Here is a 21,960-nt window from a genome sequence, read left to right as displayed (position 1 = left end):
GGGCTGTCAGAGATGCGATGTCATGCACGCTTGCCACACCTGCATGAAATCTTCACGATCTTCTGGCACGCAGAGCATTGTTGCTTGAGCTAAGATAAAGAAGTGAATTACAGCCATGGCTGCTTCAAAGCTTTTCACGCAGATGCTATGCAGTTGTTATATGCTGACAGAAGATATATCAGGCTTTGGTTAAGGAAACTGAGATAGGCATGTAATTTAGTATGGCATCTTTTGCACAGATAAACTGAAAAAGTTTGGATTTATGTTCTAGGATTAGCTTCATGTTTAATTATAAGGAAGGTTTCATGCTATATCACAAAGAAGAGTTAAGTGACCTGGCTGCAAAACCAAACTCAATGCGTTGGCTTTTTTGTGATCTGTTTGTGTATGCTGGCAGGGAGGGGGAAGTTTGTTCTGAAAATTCAACCTGCTTTGCTAAAACTGGAATTTCTGGATGATTCCCCAGGTCTGGGTATTCAAGGTTTTCCTGCCCATGTGAGCACCCTCCCACCAACTTCATCAAAAGAGTCTCTAGCTTTCAGATTTCATGTCAAAATTATTCTTGGCTTCCCCTCAAAGTACTTTTTCCTCTCTTCAGAAAAACTTCCACAGAAATTGTAAAGCTTTTTCACCTTGCATGAGAGCAGCAAATACCTGGTCTCCTTTTCTCTTGAGTAAATTTAAAAAAATTCAGTGAAGTATAGCTAGTATAGTTATTGCTCCTTAAATACTGAGGATTACTACAAAAAAAAAAAAAATGGTTGTACAAGCTGTTGCATTAAAGCTGACTAGTAGTTAAGGCTACAACCATGCTGGAGAATTCTAAAGTAAGTACTAGCTTTCTAGCTTATTATATACACCTTTATTTACCCTCAGTGGTATTTCCCCCTCTCATGGGAAGGTGAGCAAGGTCTTAAGGAACAAAGACTAGCCTATTCAACTCTAATTTTACCTGTTGCAAATGCAGCAGTACCTAACTCTGCTTCATAGACTCGGAGGAATTCCAGTGGGACGTGACTTAATGTTCCCATTTATTTGCAATGAGGAAGCAATGTTTAACACAATGAGTTTTGAAATGGAACATGTCCTTCAGTTCACAGTCCGGTCTCTCTGATTTAACACGGTATGCTGAGAAACTTGGGTGGTTAAATCGGTGCAATGAGCTTGCCTTGTCAGTCAAGTGGATGCCAATAAGACCGTCCCCTACTCATGTTTTGTGAACTGATGAGGCTGTTTTCTCCCTTGTTAGCAAACTGTGTGCTTTGCAGTGTGGAAGGGAACTCTTGGGACTGTTTTGCTGTGCTGCCAGTGCCCTCTCTGAAATGTTAGGTGTTGCACAGGTAGTGCAGAAAAGATTCTGGCATGGGAGCAGGGGAGGAGCGTGTGGATCCTACTGAAAGGCTTTCTTCAGTTTTGTGCTGTACGTCTCTTTCCCACTGTCATAGGAATCAGATTCTCCCTCCCACAGAAGAGAAATTGCAGGTTTGTCATTTGCCTTCTCATTTTAGCTTCTTGGAGATCCTTTAAATCACAAAAATGTAGCACTGGGGGGGACATGAACCCATGTTGTCTGAAGGCTTCATGGAAGTGGTTATTTAGTATCCCAATATCTTACCACTCCAGCAATTATTATTTCTTTTCCTGTTACCCAGCCTGCAAAATAAGAGGGCTTTTTGGTGATTTCCTCTGTGTGCATTTAAAAGTTGCTGTCTTCTCCATAAACCCTTCATGCTTCAGACAGCTCCCATTTGGAAGAGACCAGCGTCATGCTAAGAAATCAACTCCAGGTTGAAACAAAAAAGAACCCAAAAAAACCCTGCAACCAACTCAAAACCACGTGATCTGCAGATTAGTGCAGACTTTCCTTGATTAATTTGCTCCCTTCCAAAATAAGCATTCAAATTTGGGTGACAGCATTCCAACTGGCAAGTCATCAGGCAAGCAGAACAGAGTAGTCACCTTCTGTAATGCTTCCGGTGACAAATACACTCAAGAATGTAATTTTTCCTCCTATGCAATAGCATCACACAAGGAAACGTGGTATTTTTGTGGGGATTATAATAGGCCACATCCTTGTCTGCAGTCCTGCTGTACCCCATTGTTTGCAAGCCTGTAATTTGTTCATCTCTTTGTCTGCTTCTTCTCCGTTCTCACCTCTCCAAGTGTAACACCTCTAACTATTTCTCAGACATACCAAGATCTTTGCATTCCAACCCTGTCCTCCTAAAGAGTTTCTTTTTCGTTCTTGACTAGGTGCTCTTTGTGAACTTAAAGTGCATTCCATCTTCCAGGACTGGGAGAATACTTAACTGCGTTTTCTTATTCCCTCTACCCCACCACAGTCATATCCCTCTTTCAAGACCTTGTCCTGCCATGAGAAGGTCAGAATACATTTCCCAACAGTAGTTCCAACAAGATGAAGGTGCTGAGCCCAACTGAGATGGAAATTGTGCTTTGGCAATCCTGCAGTGGTGAATAGAATTGATAATTTCCTTGATATTAATGACATTGTCTCTTGCTTTGACGGAAGCTATGGAGAATTTTGGTGTACAACTTGTCATTCAGTTGTAATTTCATGTGGCTCAGATTTGTCTGAGGTCAGAGACCTAGTCTATGTCATATGGGACCACATAAATTATATTACTAGATGGGGTTTGATTCATCAGGCAGGTTATTCTATCGGAGAAGAAACAGCTGGCTCTAGGTGCTGTGTTCTTGACACATAAGTGTTCATGAGTACTAAAGAATAATATATTAAATTGAATTAATATCTCTCCAGTTGCTTGGGTTATCTGTGCTGCTTACTTCCCAGAGTTGCCCTCTCCTCTCCAGTCTCTGAACCATTAGCTGTTGACTGAAGTAACTTGAGGATAGAGAAATGTAGACGCTGATGTGTTAGTAGGTCAGCTCTGAGCTCTGGAGCCTCTAGGATTAATTTTTTTTTTTCCTAATCAAGGTTGAAAATTTTCCAAAATAGTTTCCAGGAGCTGGGACTACAGTTACTCCATCAATTAGCACAATATCTTTCTTTACTGGTGGGCCTGGAACCAACGAACACTAATGCATGGAAAGTAGAAGAATAGAGAGCAGTTTCAGTGCTCATCTGATGCTGCTACGTGAAATTGCTCTCCCTGTTACCAGAGATATCTAATCACTACACGCATCTATGAACAGGTCTGGTTGCTAAGGTTGAAATGAGATTACTTTGTCCATGCAGATGCATTACAACTCAGGGCAAAAAAGTTGTCTGTTATTTATTACAAGTACAATAGTAGTTATTGCTTGTGTTGTGGCAGAGTAGACCTGTGGAAGTGAGAATGCAAGCTCGATACTACTGCTTTCTTAGTAGTATTCTTAATACTACCGTTTTTTCTTTGTTGTTGTTAAGAATGACATATTCCTTCACCACAAGCATGTCCATGTGATATATGGTCAGTTTGCTTATGTGCAAGAAACCTTAACAGGTCTGCATGCTGTTTTTCACCATATGTGCTGTGCAGGTACAGTGCTTCAAAGCCCCTTATCCCCTCTGTGCTATGTGGTTGATCTGCTTACGTGTTCCAGCTGCTTGCCTGGGATTTCCAGACATCCAGTGACTGAAGAAAGAAGGCACGCCTATCTGGGAGGTTTCTCCACTATGATACTGCTAATTGCCACCACTTGGAAAGATACTTCTCCAGCATTTGCACTTGTAAACCTGCTATTTAAGAGACTCTGGTCTTTATCCCTCCTTGGAAGGAGGAAGAAAACATTCCTGAGCATTGTCTGAGGCATTTACAGCTGCATAATAATAATGATATGCAGCATGTTGAGTACTGGTTTGTCTTGCATATGTGGGTAAAAGTTGGTATTTACTACCCTTTATCTTATGTATTCACTGGAAATAAATTGTATGGTATTCTAAATGACTTGCACAACTTCATGATTTCACTAAACCATTTTATTATGCAAGTGAACTTAAGGAGTATTGGATTTCATGCATCAGGATGTCAAATATCCTTGATGGCTTACTGTGTGTGAGGGCTGTGGGGGTTTTTTCCTGTTCTGCCTTCCTCTTCCCCTCCTGTGTAGGATGTTTTGCAGTGGAGCTGCGATATCAGGAGGAGGATGATGGTTAACTTCAAAGATAATATGTTGCCTGCAACCACAGACAGATTCTGGACCAACAGGCTGTAGCTCAAGAATCAGACTTTAGCAAAAAAACCTACCTGTGCACCCAGAGTGTACAACACACCTGGAAACGGTGCATTTGTGAGATGAAGTGGTTGAAGAGGCAATGTCATCTTGGGTTCCTATCTAGGTCTTGGATCCTACACAGAGAAGATGTTGCCATTCAGTAGGTTGGCAATGTGTTACGTCCTTAAGAGACAACGTTTTCTGAATGTTTTTCAAATGGCACTTTCATTTTCAAAGTTAGATACCATATAGTGCACAGTCTCTGAAAGGCTGCAGTGTCCCATAGATTGATCTACTGACTTAGCATTAGAAGAGATGTCTTAACAACAAAAAAGTAAGAACAAAGGCATGACTTGAGGGCATTGCTAAAGCAAGGAAGATCCCATTCTAACTACTGTAACTCCTAGTACAGAAACTTTCCATAGTGTTATGATTATTTAAACTATATTCTGAATTCTCTCCAGCTCCATCTTTCATCTTACTTCCGCTGTCTTGTTGGAAACGTAGGTAACACGTTACAGTCCACTCTGAACAGTCTGAAGCCATGGAATTAGTGCTCAGCATTTGGTGTAGTAAGTTGTTCGGTTTCTGTTGTCTGTTACAATTCATGGAGCTCTTTTTCCTTTAAATGCAAATGGCATTGCCTTTTCCACAGCATTTTTCCCCTCTGGATCAAATTTGCTAGCAATTTTATGCATCCTGAGAGAAGGGAATAGGAGCACCTTGTGTTCTGTAATGTTTTTGTAGACACAAGCAAATCTTCTAAGGCCCTATTTGTCATTCATTTTAAGTATGTTAGGCTCAGACATAAAAGTGTAATCATAAAGTGTTACGGCATTGGCCTATTGAGAGGGAAGCGTGCTGTGTGCATTTAAAAACCCTTATTTCATGTATAACAGCCGTGTGTTATCCCCCCTCCGTGCACCTTGTGTTCTGAAACAATTAAAAACTGCTTTCTTTTTGGTTATGGCTTCAGTTTCATCCTGGGGTACTGCCAGGGTTTGGTAGGGATCTTGCAAATGACCTGCCTTGTCTACACAGGGTAAGCAGGACTTCACTTTCAAAAGTTGTCGTAACTGTGTTTTGCTCTTCTGTTGTTCAGAAATTAGCCTGAGTTGTTCCCTGTTTTCCTCCCCAACAATATCTTGAATAGTTTAGCACCTTGGGTTTTGATTTAATCATCTTGGCGCCATGGGGAGTTTCATGTGGTCTGAGCTGAATGCCAAACTGATCGTCTCTCAGCCTAACAGACACCAAGGTTTCTTCAGAGTGTCTAAACCAGGGCTTCAAGTGGGTTAAGCTCTGTTTGCTTTGCTACCAGCTTCTCTGTGGCTAAAAGCTTGTGTGGAGTGGTTGTAGGACATCCATTTAGAAGCACTGTTAAAACCATTATGTTCATCTTGAAGTCAAGGCTAAGGTTTGGAGATGAGAAGCAAGAGGACTTAATATGGCAGGAAGGAGACTCAAAGGATTTTCCCAGGCAGTCATCAACACATTGAGGTGACAACTGCTTGAGGCCCTGTCTCTTCTTACTCTGCCTGTCATGTGGCTAGCAGCTTGTCTGAGGGCACACCAGGGAGTTCCTCTTTGTCCCGCTGGTTGTTCAGGCCCTTAAGAACACAGAAATTAACCTTCACCACACAGCCCAAGTGTCCTTGAAAGCTTTTTGGGTAACCAAGCAGTCATGTTCCTGCATGCTTATTGCTTTAAATGACTGAAGTGGAAAGCAGATGACTTAAATTTTTGGTCTTAATACTGAAATAAAAGATGTAGCAGGTAGATGGCTTTAGCACTAAATAGCTCACTGTATAGCTGATCTTTTAGGAAGGCGACTGTATCCAGGAGGGACTTTCAGGGTTTCAGTAATACAGGGTATTCCCCTAGACTAGGGACTTTACCTTTTTTACTAGCAAATAACCACTAATGAGATGGGGTAAAAGATGAATGTACCGGTAGTGACAGGAATTCTGCGCTCAGCCAACATCCTCCAGGTTTTCTGGTAAGGAGTGGGAAGCACATCCTTTCTTGTAAAGTGATATTTATTTTACACACCCACTGTGGTGCTTCAGCCAGAAGTACTAAATAACTTGCACAATACAAAACTGTGGATTACGAGCATGTGTTTTCTTGAAGGGGGTAGAAAGGGATTAGAATATGATTAGGGATTTATTGTTGAGAGGGATTAAGCAACAGGAGCTTTTTAAGGTCACATCTTCAAATTGCAGTCTTGCTGTTCCTGATAATGTGGTATCTGAACTACTCCTCCCTTCCTACACTGGAAGCAGCGTTTGGGAAACCTTTGGTTCTTAAGGCACAGGAAGAAAGCCTTAAGCTTACTTCCATTATGGATCCCAAATGCTACAGCTGGGAAAAGGAGCTCTTAGAAAACATTTCTTGCTTGTTCTTTCTTGTTGCTTTTAGATGATTTTTTTTTTTTTTTTAAATCCTAATTTAAAGGACACTGCTTCATAAATGTAGCTTGAAAGTGACAAGGCACCTGAGCAGTCATCTTCTCTGGTTCAGTTCTGGGGTTCCATGTCTTGGAAACTGCCTTCAGTCATCTTTCTGTGGGAGGGTCCTCTGTCATCTGGGAGGGAGCAGGAAAAACAACCGTCTCTATAAATGTTTGAAGAACACTTGATGCCTTCATGTCTTACTAAAAAGAACACAAAATTTTCTAATACATTGGACGAAACTTAGCTGAGGCAACTTGTTTTATTCACAGTTCTGTGTTAACTGTAACATTGCTTTACCTGACACTTAGCCTAGATTTTAAATATACTTTATTGAGTGCCTGGGAACTGTTGCAATGTCAAGGTTTTATAGTGAGTGATTCTGTTCCTCTTCTGCTCCTTCCTCTTGTTTCTTCAAATGTGTGCCTCTGTGCTGGGCACCAGTGCCGCAGCTGTAGCAGGCTCTCCTGGGCTGTTAGCTCTGGCTTTCTGTAATGTGACATTTGTAAAATGTTGGGAAAATGTCATGAAATCTTATCTGTGTGTAGCTTACCCGTTGTCTGGCCTTGTATTTTTTATGTGTCCACTTTTTCTTCTTTTTCATTTAAAATACCAAGCTACAAATCTAACTTGTTAGTAGAACTACACTACCCAATCATACAATTTGGGGTTTTTTTTATTTTGTTTTTAATTTGCGTTTGGGGTGGTAGTTTGGTTTTTTGGGTTGTTTTGTGGTTTGTTTTTTTTTTTTTTTGAGACATAGTATAATATTGCAAGCAACACAGTCTCCTGTAGTTGGAACAGTTGGAGATAATCCTTCCCTGATTTGCCATTTTGCCAGCCCTTATGCTATTCCCTGGAAGCTTAGTTGCTGCTTTTGCCTCCTGATTAACTGCTAATAGACTTTTTCTAGTCATTGCCTTCTGCATACAATAGTAACCTCTGTCTTGCAGCCTACTGCTGCCATTGCAGTAAATCTGGTTATGCTGTTTCTTCACTAACAGCAATAGCTTAGTGAACTCTTGCCCTATATTATCATTCGGTTCCCGTAGCTGCCGTTTTTGTGTGCTGAGTAGATTATTATGAGGGAAAGAATGAACGTTTATTGGGTTAATGCTGATTGCTTCATAAGAATAATCTGCAGCCTTTTGCCTTTAAAACCTCAGATTAATTCCAGCTCTAATATAAATGGAAGTTAAATTATAAGTCTTAAATTTAATTTAGTCATTAGGGCCTTTCGTAATCCAAGGGATGGCCTGCAGGCAGCTATGCTGTGCACTCACAGGTGCTCTTACTCCAAGGGGGTTTAGGCCTGGAAACAGTCAACTCTGAAATGCCTTGCCGTTAAACCAGAAGCTCAGTCCAATCCTGTGTTGAGTAGGAAAACCTGTAGAGCAATCTGGATAAGACAGCAAAGTCAGTGCCCCAATTAAGTTTCGTGGTGTGATAATGCAAATCTAATTGGGCCTTAAGTGTGTATATTACAGAGGTTACGGTAGTGCATCAAAGCGTGGAGACTGTATTGTACATAAAGTACTGTGTTAACACTGAGAAATAGCTTTAAATACATCTTAAACAATGCTTTTTGTTTTTCTCCCTAGATCAATGTTCGAGTGGTTACTATGGATGCAGAGCTGGAGTTTGCCATCCAGCCAAACACTACAGGCAAACAGCTGTTTGACCAGGTCAGTGAAGGGTTGGTGTGGGCTCTTGTTTAAGTTTGGAGTACATTGCAGACTATAGTGTTTTCTTAAGACTGGATTCCAAACCTACCTTTCTTTCTTCTCTCCACCTCTTAATCAAAGGGCCCTGGTCTGAACTAAGATCTTTAAATTCCATCACAGTAAAAGAAAAAAGCAAAAATCCTTGCAGGTATGTTTTATGTTCCAGTGAAACCTGTCTTCCTAGCAGTGTTGGGTGATGAAATGTCATAAGGGATCTAAAATGTCTAGACAGCATAGGTAGCGTGTAAAAATGCACCTTTTGCTTTGAAATACGGCTTAGCTCTTATTAATTTCTGAAATTCTAAATTCGAAGTGTTGTCCCTGTGCAAAAAAAACCCCAAACCTCTTCAGAATCAGCTCTATAGGCATAGCTGCATTCATTCAGAAGCGGGGTTGGAGGCAGCCACTTGCCACAGGTGTTTGAGTTTGCCAAACAACTGAAAAACCAGAAAAGTTTGTGATCTCCATGCAGCAACTATAGCAACATGCCTTGTAAGAAGCCCTTGCGCAGCAAGATGGAGCAGAGACTTGTCCAGCCTTCCTCCGGGAGTTCCCGGGGAACTGGAGGGCATGAGTAGCCAAGACTCTCCTCCCTTACTGTTATTCTTCCTGCTGCTGCATTAACAATATAGAGGTCTGTTTGGAGATGGACCTACAAAGGTCAGATAAAGACAACTAAAATAAATAAACACCACTTTGTAAAACTTTATTATTCTTTTAAGAAGCTTGCTCTTATAAAACTAAAACAAGGCAAATATTTCAGCAGACAAATTTAACTTGCTGTTCTGGAATTTAAAAAAAAAAAAAAAAGGAGCTTGCTCTGGCTATTCCTGCTGGAACTCTGAAAACTAAGAATTGATCTAGGCAGACTTCAGTTACACATAATAAATTGTTTACAAAGTGTTATAGCAATTCCTTTGCAATTCTCCCCTTGTCCCCTGCTAGCCTTCATAGCAAAGGGTGGTTGAGCTTTAACTCAAGTAGGCAGAACCAGCTAAACAGTGTCCATTCCTTCTAAGTTTTGTTGGTACAATTTCTTGTTACGGTGAGTTAGCTAGAACTTGCTAGGCCTTATGGCAACTTTTCCAAAAAACAACTAACCAACTAAACAAAAATGCCCACAAAAGCCCAAAACCCTAACAAACAGGAAAAAAAAAAACCCAAATATTTGGTGGGTTCTTGGAGGGAGTGAAAGGAGGAAACCAAATTATAATCACGGCAGAACTTTGCAGTACAAAATAGAGAACTACAAATTGTGTTTAGCATTAAATATAGCTTTAATTCCTTTTGTTTATTACTGATGTGGGATAAACTTCAAGTATTCATTGACTGGAAATTTGGTGAAGTGCATATGAAACCTGCATTTTTATGGAACCAGCATTTGACTTTCCATTCACTGCTGACCACCCTTGCATCAGGGTAATTTCCTCCCCCAGCCCGTTTCATGTGAACCCAAAACAGAGAACTCGTGTTTTGTCTCTGAAGATACAAAAATCCAAATGACTAAAAGCCACTTTTTTGAAAAAGCAATGCCTTAGATCAGACAGTGTAAGTATGTCCTGTGTTCCTTGTGACAAGGATTCAATAAGGACTCTTTTTTTCCCCACCATGTATCCACTAATGTTTACATCTGTTAACAGTCAGTCATCTCTGGCAGAAGAGAAACTACTTTCTTGACCTCAGCTGAGAAGCAGAAAATCCTGAGAACACGGAAAAAGTCAGGATGCTTCAGATCCAAGATAGTTCTAGCTTGCTGTCTATGTAGTTTTGAACTTGTGAAGACTGCTTGTTGCAGCACTTATTGCACTGTTGGGATAGAATATCACCTCATGAAGATTTGCTCCTTACATCCTATGGCTCTAGTTTAAAACCTGTGATTGGAAGTTCTTGTCTGTAGCCCATACCTTGGAGTGCACTTCTGCACACCGAGAGAAGGCTAAGGCAGAAGCGTGCAGCAGAAAAACAGGGAAGATGAAGACCATGTGTTTAGTTGCAACTGTTCTGGCATCGTCTCTTCACTTCTGCTGTGCAAGCCTTGTACTAGGCCCTTATCTCGAATGGAGTTTACGCTCAGATAAAGCCTATGGGGGCAACAAGTTTTTGCAGGTATGGGGAGTGGCCCGACTTGAACTGCAGAACCACTGGGGGGTGGGGGGGAAAGGGTGTTGACGAGGCAGGCTATTTTTAAAAACCACAAGATGATTTCTTTGCCTCCTGTCAGCTAGCAAAACTACTCTGGCAGTGCCTTTGTGCTTTAGGCTTTGCTAGCATAAATCTATCGTGCACGTAAGGTGGATTATAACTGCCTTTTATAGAAAGGGGAAGATAATAGAAACCTGTGAATATTGAGTTCAGCTCCACTCAAGCCAGACCTCTGCAGAGTTTACACCAGAACGGTCCGAGGTGTCCCGAGAGCCAACACAGCGGGCTCTGCAGCTGGGCTGGAGTACCTCCCAGGCGGTCGTGTGCTGTCCTGGCCACGAGAAAGAGGTTCAAATGGAGGAGAGAGTGTCACTGGCAGTTTCTGTGGGTGAATGCATTTCTGGGTAGAGTGGCCAGACTTAAGATTTGCTGTCTCATGCATTTGAGGAGGTGGGGGAGGTGTCTCCCATCTTGAACAGAATGCCTTGGTTCTTATTTCTTCCTTGTTTTGCTATGGAAGAAGTTTACAAACCGCTTCCAGAACACAGACTAAAACATTCATGTCCTCAGCCCAGAGCAAGGGCCGGTGTGGGACCCAAATGGCTAAATTGTGACGTTTAGCTTAATACTTTCTCCTTCCCTGCCTTTAGGTTTTGGGAAGAACTTGGGGGTCATAACTTCTGCAAGCTTTCTAACTTGATTTATGGAAAAAATGTACTTTTTCAGTTGTAAGAGACATTCAGCAATAATGACCTGATAACTGCTTGATTTATGTAACTCTTTATTTTAACAAAGTTGCAACACTTTTTTGTGCAACAGGAAGCACCACGCTCAACATACCCCTGCTTTTCTGCTAGGATTGAGTAAAGCCCAGTTCTGACCCTTCTAAAAATACATGTAGCTACCAGAAAACTTGTCTGTGGTGAAACAAGACACTTTGGGAGAGGAGGTGAAAGGAATTTTAGTCAAGTAAAGGCTGAAGTATTTTTCAGACCCCAGCTCTTTTTAAAAAATATTGTGGGGTTTGGGGTTTTTTGTTTGTTGGGTTGGTTTTTTTCCTAAGGTAAACTCTAATTAGTGATAACTAGTTACTTAAGGCCCTGCTGAAGTAGAATATATAAACCATAGCCTACTGAATACAGCCCACCATGTCTAGCTGTGAAGCTATCCCATTTCCTCAACTAGTAGGCACTGACTGACCTCTTTATCCTTAAAAATTATGTTTACTTAGTTACATTTTTCATATTACTATGCAATTTTCTTGTTCTGCTTATATCACTAAACTTTGTAGATTGCCTATTATTCAATGACGTCACAGGAAACAGTAATTCTCAGTGTGCTAATCAGAATGGTGCATTTTTCCCTATCTACCTTAACAAATCCAGGAGGCTCTTGCTTACAGGTACAGACTGGCTTCTAGCTCACCAGTATAAAAATTTAAGGGAAACTACAGCAAAAACTGATTAAGTGTCCTAAAATCATTGTCTGTCTTAAGTCTGCTCTTTAGTCAGAGTGTCTCCAGCAATGGTGAGGGCGAAACGGATCCTTGGTTGAGATCTTAGTCTTGTTGAAGCACATGTAGCTACACCCTCTTGAGTCTGTCATGCTTTCCTAACTTGCAAAGTAGTTTTAAAAAGCTCTTGTCTTCCACTCAGTTCAGCTCTCTATGATGATGCCTGCATCACTTTTTGAGGGGCTACTCTGCAAATAACATCAAGGAAGTGATCCAGATATGTACATAGTGGATCTTTCTAGATCTTGGCTCTGCCTAGAGCACAGCTTTACAGGTAGATGGGCTGTCAGCAAACTACTGGGCTAAAAGAACAAGTGGTCAAGAGTAGGAGGAGGTCAGGAACTTGTTAGACTATCTCCTCCCTGACAAAAAGGAATGTGTCCCATCAGGACTATTTTCACTAGTATGTGTGCCATCCAGTCAACAGATGATGCTTCTGGATCTTTCATCTGGTCAGTATTTATAATATATGAAATTAAATTTGTCCTAATGTTGGGCCATCCATGTATTTTTTTTCCTTCAAAATGAGCCTTTGTGTGAGTTTAAAAAAAGAATACCCTTGACTGAGAATACTTGCAGCTTGTTTTAATTCTCAAAACCATATGGGGAGCTTACTGCAGCAGCTGTGTGAAGCATTCCTCAGCTGCTTCCTCCAGTCAAATAATCTTTGGCGACTGACAGACAAGGTCACTTGACTCATTAGTACTGCTAACTACTTGTAGTTAGTACTAACACCATTACAGACCATCTTACCATAAGCATTGGTGAAAAAAGTAACTTAGCTTCACCAAGTACAGATTTAAGGACCAGTAGATACAAGCGAGCAGAAGCCCCACCTGCTGCCAGTGTGCCATCAAGCAGTTGGTGGCCTGTCACTTGCCCCTTTTGTCTGTCTCTCTGTTTGCCCAGAATCATTTTCTCCTAGGAACTGAGTAGGACAAGTAGCTTAGCCTATGCCGTTGCTGTCATCTACTACAACAGCTGTATATCTTTGTCTACAAGGTGAAATTAAGAAATGCCAGATGAGTAAATTTAGGCTGTTGCCTGTACCTGCAGGTGATATGGGACTTGAGAGGATACCTGGACCTCAAGTGAACTGTTGCCTACAATAACTTTTTATTCTTGACTTTTCTGTTTCAGGTGGTTAAAACCATAGGTTTGCGAGAAGTGTGGTACTTTGGTCTTCAGTATGTGGACAACAAGGGATTCCAGACTTGGCTGAAGCTTGATAAAAAGGTAACAGACTTTGGGCTAATTGCTGAACGAAGGTTAAAGTTTACATTATTCTTGATGTGTTATTGGTCGCAACTTTATATACCTTGTACCTGTTGTTGATTGTTCCTTAATTCTCATAACTCAGGACTATTTTTAGAGAAAACTTTCAGACCTCCATGAGAACTGTTTGGGTGAGGTGTGGCCCGGTGGAAGTTTGCCCTGTCTTTCTGTGTAAATTGTAGAAAGCTTTATAGCATTTGTCAGATGTACAGCAGCAGCTTGATATTGTACTGTGTTGTGTGCAAGCAGCTATTCTTGCTGTGACTGGAGGAGCATCTTGGCTAGTGATGGTTTTAGTCTCTGTGCAGGATCAGTTGTTGCACTAATTAGGGCTGAGCAGTTGCACTTCAAGGCTGGTCAGTTGTAACCGTGTGCGGATGCCTCAGATGTGCTCTTGTTTGTGGAGTTGCAATTCTTATGATGGTAGGAACTGTTTTCCTTGATGGGACAGTCAGTGACACACCTGTTAAATGTCAGGGGGCTGTTCTCTGTCAAATGCATACAATACTGGATGGGGTTTGCCATCTGATACAGCATGGTAAATCGTTCTCCAGTGACGAAGGCTTGCTGTGCAAACAGAATTTTACTGGATTAGTTGTAAAATATAATGCATCCCCCCCTGTTTTCTCATACCAGTAAGCAGCCAGAATTAAGGAATTCCAGTAATGAGTTGCCAGTCACTCACCTCTTAAGGCAAATGCCCCAAATCCTTTTTACTGTGTAAGGGCAATATATTCTGTTGTTTGCAACCCTGCTTAGTTGTGGTGTCACCTCTGTCGTCAGGTTTCTGCTCAAGAAATCAGAAAGGAGAATCCCCTCCAGTTCAGATTTCGTGCCAAGTTCTTCCCAGAGGATGTGTCTGAAGAGCTGATCCAGGACATCACGCAGAAGCTCTTCTTCCTGCAGGTGAAGGAAGGGATCCTCAGCGATGAGATCTACTGTCCTCCTGAAACAGCAGTACTTCTTGGCTCCTATGCGGTGCAGGCCAAATTTGGAGATTACAACAAAGATGTGCACAAGCCTGGATACCTCAATTCAGAGCGTCTGATTCCTCAAAGGTGAAAGAGTTGGTTGATGCAATCTCCCATTTTTTTGGTTTTTTTTTTTTTGTTTGTTTGTTTAACAGTCAAGAATTTGCATTCTACTTAAATACAAAGAGTTTCACCGAGAGCATGCTGGTAACTGGCAATATGAATGTCTCCTCTATAAGAAGAAAAGAGCGGCATTCAGTCAAGAATGTGTCATCCCTGGAGAATATTGGGTTGTGCGTCCTTAATCCTGACGTACAGTCCTAAAAATCTTGTATCTGGACAGCGTGTCTGGAGGCTATTTAGTCCATCCCCAGGATGGACTAATCACAGGATAAGTGTAAGTTATCAGACAAATGGCTTCTGTTTACTCTTCCTGATGATACGCTGCAGCAGTGTCTAATTCCAGGAATGACACTTTTGCTTTGTTTTAACCCTGTAATATCTACAGTGTGTATGTGATTCTTTTCCAGTGTTCTGCTTAGGCCTCTCATGTCGCTGGGTCAGTGACCCGAAAGGCTTTGCAGAGGGGTTTTGTTCATTCTGAATTGCTCTGCTTCACAGCGTACATTTTTGGGCTGAGTAAGATCTTCCTCTTGGTTTCAGTAAGGCTTCAAGTGCAGGACTAGTTTTTCAGTCAGCAATAGCAAAGATCAGCATCAATGGATACTGCAAAACACAAAGTCTAATCTTCCTAATTTCTCTTTCCTTGTGTAGGGTGATGGACCAGCACAAACTCTCCAGAGAGCAGTGGGAAGAACGTATCCAGGTGTGGCATGCTGAACACAGTGGCATGGTCAAGTAAGTGTTTTGTATTGGTCCTTAGGCTGGTCACTTTTTTACTGGTTGATTACCTTAAGCTTGCGGTTCTACAACATGCTTTTGAAATAGACTGCAAGAGTTGCCTGTGTGTGGGAACTCTTCATGTATGTTTTCTAGTCCAAGATCAAATTGCATGGTAAAACTCAGTAGGATATTTGCACTTGTGCTGAGAATGGTGTCTTGCATGGCTTCCTGAGGATCCTGGAACTAGGCATAGCGTATCGGTGACGACTGAGTAGCAGGGTGAAAGTAAAGGTGTATGTCTAACCTTATGTTCATTGAAGATTTGCATTGGCAGGTGAGGAAAGTTCAGATACTACACCTTTCCTGCTGACTGTACCTTGAGACAAGGATGAATGCCAAGAGAGATGAATGTTGCTAATTTTCTTTCCGGAAATATTAGGGCTCGGGAAATGGGAGTACTCTGTGTGTGTTTGTTCATAGGTGTAATATCATAACTTCTATAGTGAGTCCCAAGTGACGAATGTACAGTTTTAAACCCTGTATTTGATGTGTGTGTTTAGGAAGTTAATTGTTTCTTCTGAGGGCTTTGTGCTTTCTGAGATAGTTAGTTAGATAAATGAGAAGCTAACATCTGCTCTCCTTCCTGTCTCGACCAGAGAGAATGCCATGCTGGAATACCTGAAGATTGCTCAAGACCTGGAAATGTATGGAATTAACTACTTTGAAATCAAGAATAAGAAAGGAACTGACCTTTGGCTGGGGGTTGATGCCTTGGGGCTCAACATCTATGAAAAGGATGATAAGTAAGGCTTTTTGTTTTCTATTCTGATCTCCCAGAACGAGGGCTGGTGTGGGACCCAAAGGACATTTCTCATTTACAGGATCAGGGCAAAGTTTAGAGCTTGTTTGTATTACAGTTTTTGACCAGTAGGTAGAACTGTGCTAGGAAGTGAACTTCCACATCGTTTATGCCTTCATGGCTTTCCTGACCTTTGTAGCCTAACCTGCTAATGCTACCTACTGTATAAAAAGAGATGTCAGTTGTACAATGGCATCTGGCAAATCGTGCACAGTTGTAGAGCTGAACCCTGAACTAAGGAGTTTACGGAGCTTTTCCTTGAGTCAAGTTGCCAGGTATGCCAGCAGTGGATACAATACAAGAACCTAGATAGGCTAACATACCTGCAGAGTGTTTGGACATCTAAGGCCATTCCTATAGTGAAGTGAATGATAGATGTGCGTACAGCTGCCTGGTTTTGAAAAAGACAGATTATGGGGTGGACACAAAACCAAAGCTGGATAACACCCAAAACCCAGGAAGGAGTGAACCTGTATATTTATCGTGAACGAGGACTGAAATGATGTCTTGCTGAGGTATGCATAGTTTTAATCAGCCCTTCTGGTAAAGGCAGAGCCATTATTAGGTGGGAAATGATAGACTACATCTATAAATAAACACAGAAGGAAGGTGAGAACAGCTGTGTCTAAGCCTGCTAGTCTTCTAATACTCCACAACTGAAAGATTGAAGGGGAGTTAAACCAGACATTTTTTAGATGAAGGTAGCTGTCTTAGAATGCTTTTTTTTTTTAAATTATTTTTTCCCCTACATTCTAAGTCTCAGTTTCATGTCACGAATCTATGAGACTATCAGTGTAATACAGAAGGCACTTCACATGTTCTACATCTTTGCTTCCAAAAAGCTTTGAATGCCACCCAAATGTTAATTGGAACTCTCCGGAGCTTCTGTTAAGATGGCAAAGAGAAATACAGTCTTTTCTGCAATGCTAATATGTGCTGTCACCCAGAAAACAAGGAGTGTCACTTGAAAGAAAAGTAGTTTCGCTCATGTAATACTTCGGTCTTGAACGACTAGTCTTGCTATGTAACCATGGTCACACAAACAGGTTTTTCGAGCTGCAGAAGCAGACAGAATATAGCCATTGACTGTAAAGAACTATCAAGAGCGTTTGCAAAACAAATACAGTGCTGGAATAAACTGCATGTTTCTGCTGTAATTCTTGCTACTCTGTAATTAAGTCTTTTGAGCAGATACGGGGACTAGAAAAATAGTAACGTGTACCTCGCCTCTGGTTTGTATGTGCAAAATTTGGGGACAGGGGCAAAGGTGAAAAAGCAAAGGCTTCATTGTTGAAGTTCAACCTGAGGAAAATGAGACCATGCTATAGATCTGCAAACCTCTGTACTGCAGTGTATGGCGGTGTCTCACTTCTAGGTATTTTCAAGCTTTTTTTTCCTGCATTAAAGAGCAGAGTCGGCAATGGAACTTATTAATAAGTGAATTATTTTACTTGTCTGTCCTGCTGTATTATCTAGGGTTAATATGACAGAGGCTGGAGTATTTAATTAATCTTAGTCTAATCAAATAATTTTCTTTATAGTTCTTACTTAATGTTATGCACACACTGTTGCTTAATCTTGCAGATGAGTTAAAGGTTAGGGAATGGTAAATTCTGCATAGGATGTATTTTATTCTTGATGTCTGATTTTAAATGAAGTGGGGTTTTTTATGCTTGGGCCCAGCAAAATCATGCTATGCAGTAGCTTTCAATCTCTGTGACAACGAGTCAAATTCCTCCAAAATTTCCAGTTTCCTTCCTTAACCAATGAGCTCCATACAAAGGATTCTTACAAAGTTTGAGCGGTTCACTGTGATGATAGACGTTTCTCTAAGTGCTAAACATGAAATACTTATGTCTTCAAACCGTTTGCTAGAAATAATGGTTAGCACTTCAGTGTTTGTCAGACACACATATATTGGAAGGGTTAAATAATAACAAGACGTTGATCTTTAAGGTCCCTACCAACCTAAACCATTCTATGATTATCATTTATGTAAGACACAATTCTTAATCAGTAACTGCTGTCTGTAGAGAATATACCCTTCCTTGATAAGATAAAAGAATAATAATGTGATATTAAACATAAAACTTGAAATATTGGGTTGGGGGGGAATTAAAGGAATTACAGTCAAATGTGCAAGTCCTTGTAATATCAGAACTTGCTGCAGAGTATGGGCAGGTATGTAAGGGTATGTACTGGAACGGCTTGGAAACATTTGATCTCGGGAATAACTTGATGCTTTTTATATGCAAGACTCTGGAGAAATTAAAGCAGAGGAAAATCTCAAATGATTAGTGAAGCTTAAAGAAGTAATTTTAAACAAACAAACTGACCTGAGCTCCTAGGCAGTGAGGAAGAGCTGGGAGTCTGAGTCTCGCCCTTTGCTTCTTAAGGAGTCCGTCTCCAACAGGAGAGAGCCCACGTGGTGCAGCTCGTTGCACGACCAACATGTGAAGTTCTGCTTGGGGACTTGCGGGGTGGGCTGAAAGAGCAGTTTGCATGGAAGGAAAGAACAGGGCTCTCTGTTATTAGCCTCGCCTATAATCTAGGGGAGGGGGAAAAAAAAGATTAGAAATCTGCTTTTACCAATTGTGTTCGTGCCTGCCCAGCATTTCAGAAGTGAAGGCAGCGTGGCGGTAACTGGGCTAGCTGTAACATGGCAGGGTAGGCTTCTCTGTGGCTGCTAGACGGTGGGAGCAGCTGAGTTACTTTGGCTTTTGCCTCCCATGATGTAAGAGAAGCCTCCAGGAAGCGCAGCACATATACCTAAAGTCTGCATTCTGTGAATTTTAGGCCCTCACTTCAAAGTGAACTTAAAGCAGGTTTGTGGCTTCGGTAGAGACCATTCCTGTTGCATAGCCAAAGGTCAGTAGCGTGGCTGACCAAAATGAGAAGAGACTCTGTAAGGGAGGTGACTGGGCTTCTTTTTCTACTCCCTGTGGGTTTGTGGTTCAACTCCTGTCTTCTCTCTGTTGGGAGAGCTGTGTGAAGTGTTGCATCCCACTGAGTCTGTTGTTAGAAGCAGTGTGTGGGGGAAAAAATGTTTATTGCAGCATCTCTTAAAAATATTTCTCTTCTGTCCAGGCTGACTCCAAAGATTGGGTTCCCCTGGAGCGAAATCAGAAACATCTCTTTCAATGACAAGAAGTTTGTTATAAAGCCTATTGACAAGAAGGCACCAGTAAGTATATCTAGTATGGATTCCTGGATACTGCATACGAACAACTAATGCTGTTTCATCTCAAAATAAAGTAGTCTTTGGGAAGGAGAAAGCTGCAGATATTCTAGATGCAAAATGAGCCTTAGTATTTAGGGTCTATTTAGAGCTGTCTGGTTTTCTGTGCAGCATAAATAAAGGGCTTATGGTGGTATCTAACGTGGAGAAAGACAAGGATTTTACAAGTGCAGAGTCTTTTTTTTTTTTTTTTTTTTTTTTTTTCCTTTCTAGAAAAGTAGGTAGCCCTATGCTTAAATCTGAGATTCTTTGCAAGTTCTGTGAGTCTTCTGTGTAGCCAGATTATACTGAGACTAGTCTTCTCCCTACTTCTTTCAGTGCGTGGAAGCTGGTGGGTAACTTTTTTGTTGTTCATTTAAAAAAAAAACAAAAAACCACAAAAATCATTCAAATGCTACTGCAAAACTACCTGTGTACATATGCTCCCTTCCACACTACTGGAAGAGTAAAAGCCAGTTAAGGGCCACGGTGTTCATTGGCCTTGAGTACTAGGGTAAATGGCAGGGGTTTGATTTCCGTGGAAAACTGAAATATAGCTACCTGTGAATGTTGCTTTTTCAACACTTACAAACATGTTTTCAGAGTTATTTTAGTGAAGAATTATCAACTTTGACCTGTTGAGAACGTAAAGTGGAATAACTGGTATAGGTGGATCTCACTCTGTCAGTCTTGTGAAACTATTGGAATAGTTGAGAAAGGCCTCCTCTTCTTCTCTTCCCCCACCCCAGTGCTTGGCCTTGGTGGGTAAGTACAGCCCTGAGAAATAATAAGCAGTTTGGCTTTGGCAAAGAGTGATGGATTATAAATCTCTTTAACAGAAAAAGATCCTCCCAGTAATTTAAAGAATAATAATGCACAGTGTGCTGCTCCAGATAACGACCTGGGTTTTGGGGGAAGAGGAGCTTCTTTCTGTGATGCTGTTAGCAAAAGCCAACAAAACTCCACAGAGACAGAAAGCTGGTCTGTCAGGCATGCTTTTCTCAATAGAAGAGCCTCTTTGACTTGTTGTACACGTTATGAAATATTAATCTCCTGTTTATGGATCGCAGTTTTCCCTCCACTCCCCAACAGTAAATCTGACTGAGTTTGAAATGGGAGACTTGCAAGAGGCTGATACAGAAAGGTGTTAACACTGAAAACTTTAATTGCATTTCCTCCTTCTGTCAGTTGTGCTTTTCCCTCTGGGTGGTGGTATGTTTGAAGCTATGCCTGAAAGAAGGATTTATCTGGACACTAATTCTGAGCATTGAGGAAGTTGTCTGGGTCTTTTCATATGCTTGTGTCTCCTTTTAAAGAGACAAGTATTATAGCTACAGCGAAATAGCCAGGCCACCCAAGATGTGGGTTGGAAGCTCCCCTTTAATTTGGAGGACTCTACGTGTCAGTGTTTAAATGGACACTAATGTAATGGGTAGAGTCCTGTGGCACCTTGACAAGAATAAGCTTTTTAATTTTTCGTAGAATCACAGAATGGTTTGGGTTGGAAGGGACCTTAAATATCATCTAGTTTCGACCCCCCTGCCATGGCCAGGGACACCTCCCACTAGACCCTCTCCTGCTGACCCGCGATCCTTCTCCAGGCTCTGGGCATCTGTTGCTGGCACTGGTATCAAACTGGTAGCAGTGGGATGGATTGAGGTTCCCCTCCCCCTGCAACTTAAGTTTTAGGCCTGTCTGCCCACATACTCCAACATCTTTACCACGTTATCTTTAAAATATCCAGTTGGGCTGATGGTGCTCCCAGTTGTGTGAGACCAGGGGGAGGCTGGGGATGAGGAAAGGAACATGTTCTTTTATGGCCTTAAATGACAAACGCAACCACCATCCATGCCCGCGGTATTTACTCCCATGGAAGTGAACCTTGCCTCAGGATAGGACCTGTTCATCACCATGTAGACAAACTGTTTGTTTTTTAAATTAGTTGTCAGAAGTAGGAGGTGGGATGAAAACCTTCAGGGACAGTGCGCAGTGTCAGACCTGTACAGCTCGGAATGGCTGTGGCAGGACTTGGTGGGGCAGCACAGCACACCACAGCACACCGCGCTGGCTGCCTCTTTTGCAGTCAGCGTGTGGATTAGGAAAACGCGTTGAAGAAAACGAGTCTTTGTCAGCATATTCATGTTCCTCTTAATAGGACTTGGAGAGCTTTTCATTGCTTCTAGTGTGACTTCCAGTTTTCCTGGAGATAGCCACAACTTGTGCTTCTGAGCTCAGGCAACTAAAAACAGGATCGCTGCTGCCATGCAAGAATCTAGAGCCTGTGCGCCCCTTCTCGGTTCCACCTGTTGCCAACAGGGAGGCAGTCCATAGGAGAGCGATTCTAAGGAATGGGTACTGGTTTATAGTGGTAGTGTGGCAGCTTGCCCACTGCCTGTATCGCCGTCCACATAGTACACAAAAAAATGGCACATAGATGCAGAGTTTTTTCAGTGTGTAACTTCAGACTGCGTTGTAAACATGGGTGGTCGTGGACTCAGAAAAATCGTCAGGCAGGTAATGGACTTGGCCCTCTGTATCCCTTCCTTAGCAGATTTGTTTCTGGAAGATCCAGCCTGGTGTGTCATTTCTGTAAAAGCCTGGTTATAACACAGATTAGAAAAAATTTGGAGCTCTTCTGTTTGCAGAAACAGAAATTTTAGAATATCTCGTGTTTTGTTACTGCTTGCAACCCGATATTGGAAATAATCTGTATGTTTGGTGGTTCAAGAAAAAATAATAAAAAAAAAGTTTTCTACTCGACACTCGTGTAACAGTCCAGCTCAACTT

The 21,960-nt window shown here is 41.6% G+C and overlaps 1 protein-coding gene across 1 annotated transcript in view; it reads left to right on the top strand.

Moving 5' to 3' along the window:
* The window catches only part of EZR (ezrin), a 36,788-nt gene that overhangs the window by 9,726 nt on the left and 5,102 nt on the right, over window positions 1-21,960 (top strand). Inside the window, exons 2-7 of the mRNA XM_074580523.1 lie at window positions 8,231-8,314; window positions 13,149-13,244; window positions 14,067-14,341; window positions 15,029-15,112; window positions 15,754-15,900; window positions 19,044-19,140. Coding sequence (XP_074436624.1) covers window positions 8,231-8,314; window positions 13,149-13,244; window positions 14,067-14,341; window positions 15,029-15,112; window positions 15,754-15,900; window positions 19,044-19,140 — 783 coding nt within the window. The remainder of the gene's footprint in view (window positions 1-8,230; window positions 8,315-13,148; window positions 13,245-14,066; window positions 14,342-15,028; window positions 15,113-15,753; window positions 15,901-19,043; window positions 19,141-21,960) is intronic.

The sequence above is a fragment of the Larus michahellis genome, chromosome 3, assembly GCF_964199755.1.
Source record: "Larus michahellis chromosome 3, bLarMic1.1, whole genome shotgun sequence".
Taxonomy (NCBI): domain Eukaryota; kingdom Metazoa; phylum Chordata; class Aves; order Charadriiformes; family Laridae; genus Larus; species Larus michahellis.
Note: the sequence above shows the minus strand (reverse complement) of the source record. Positions and strands in the feature narration are given on the sequence as shown.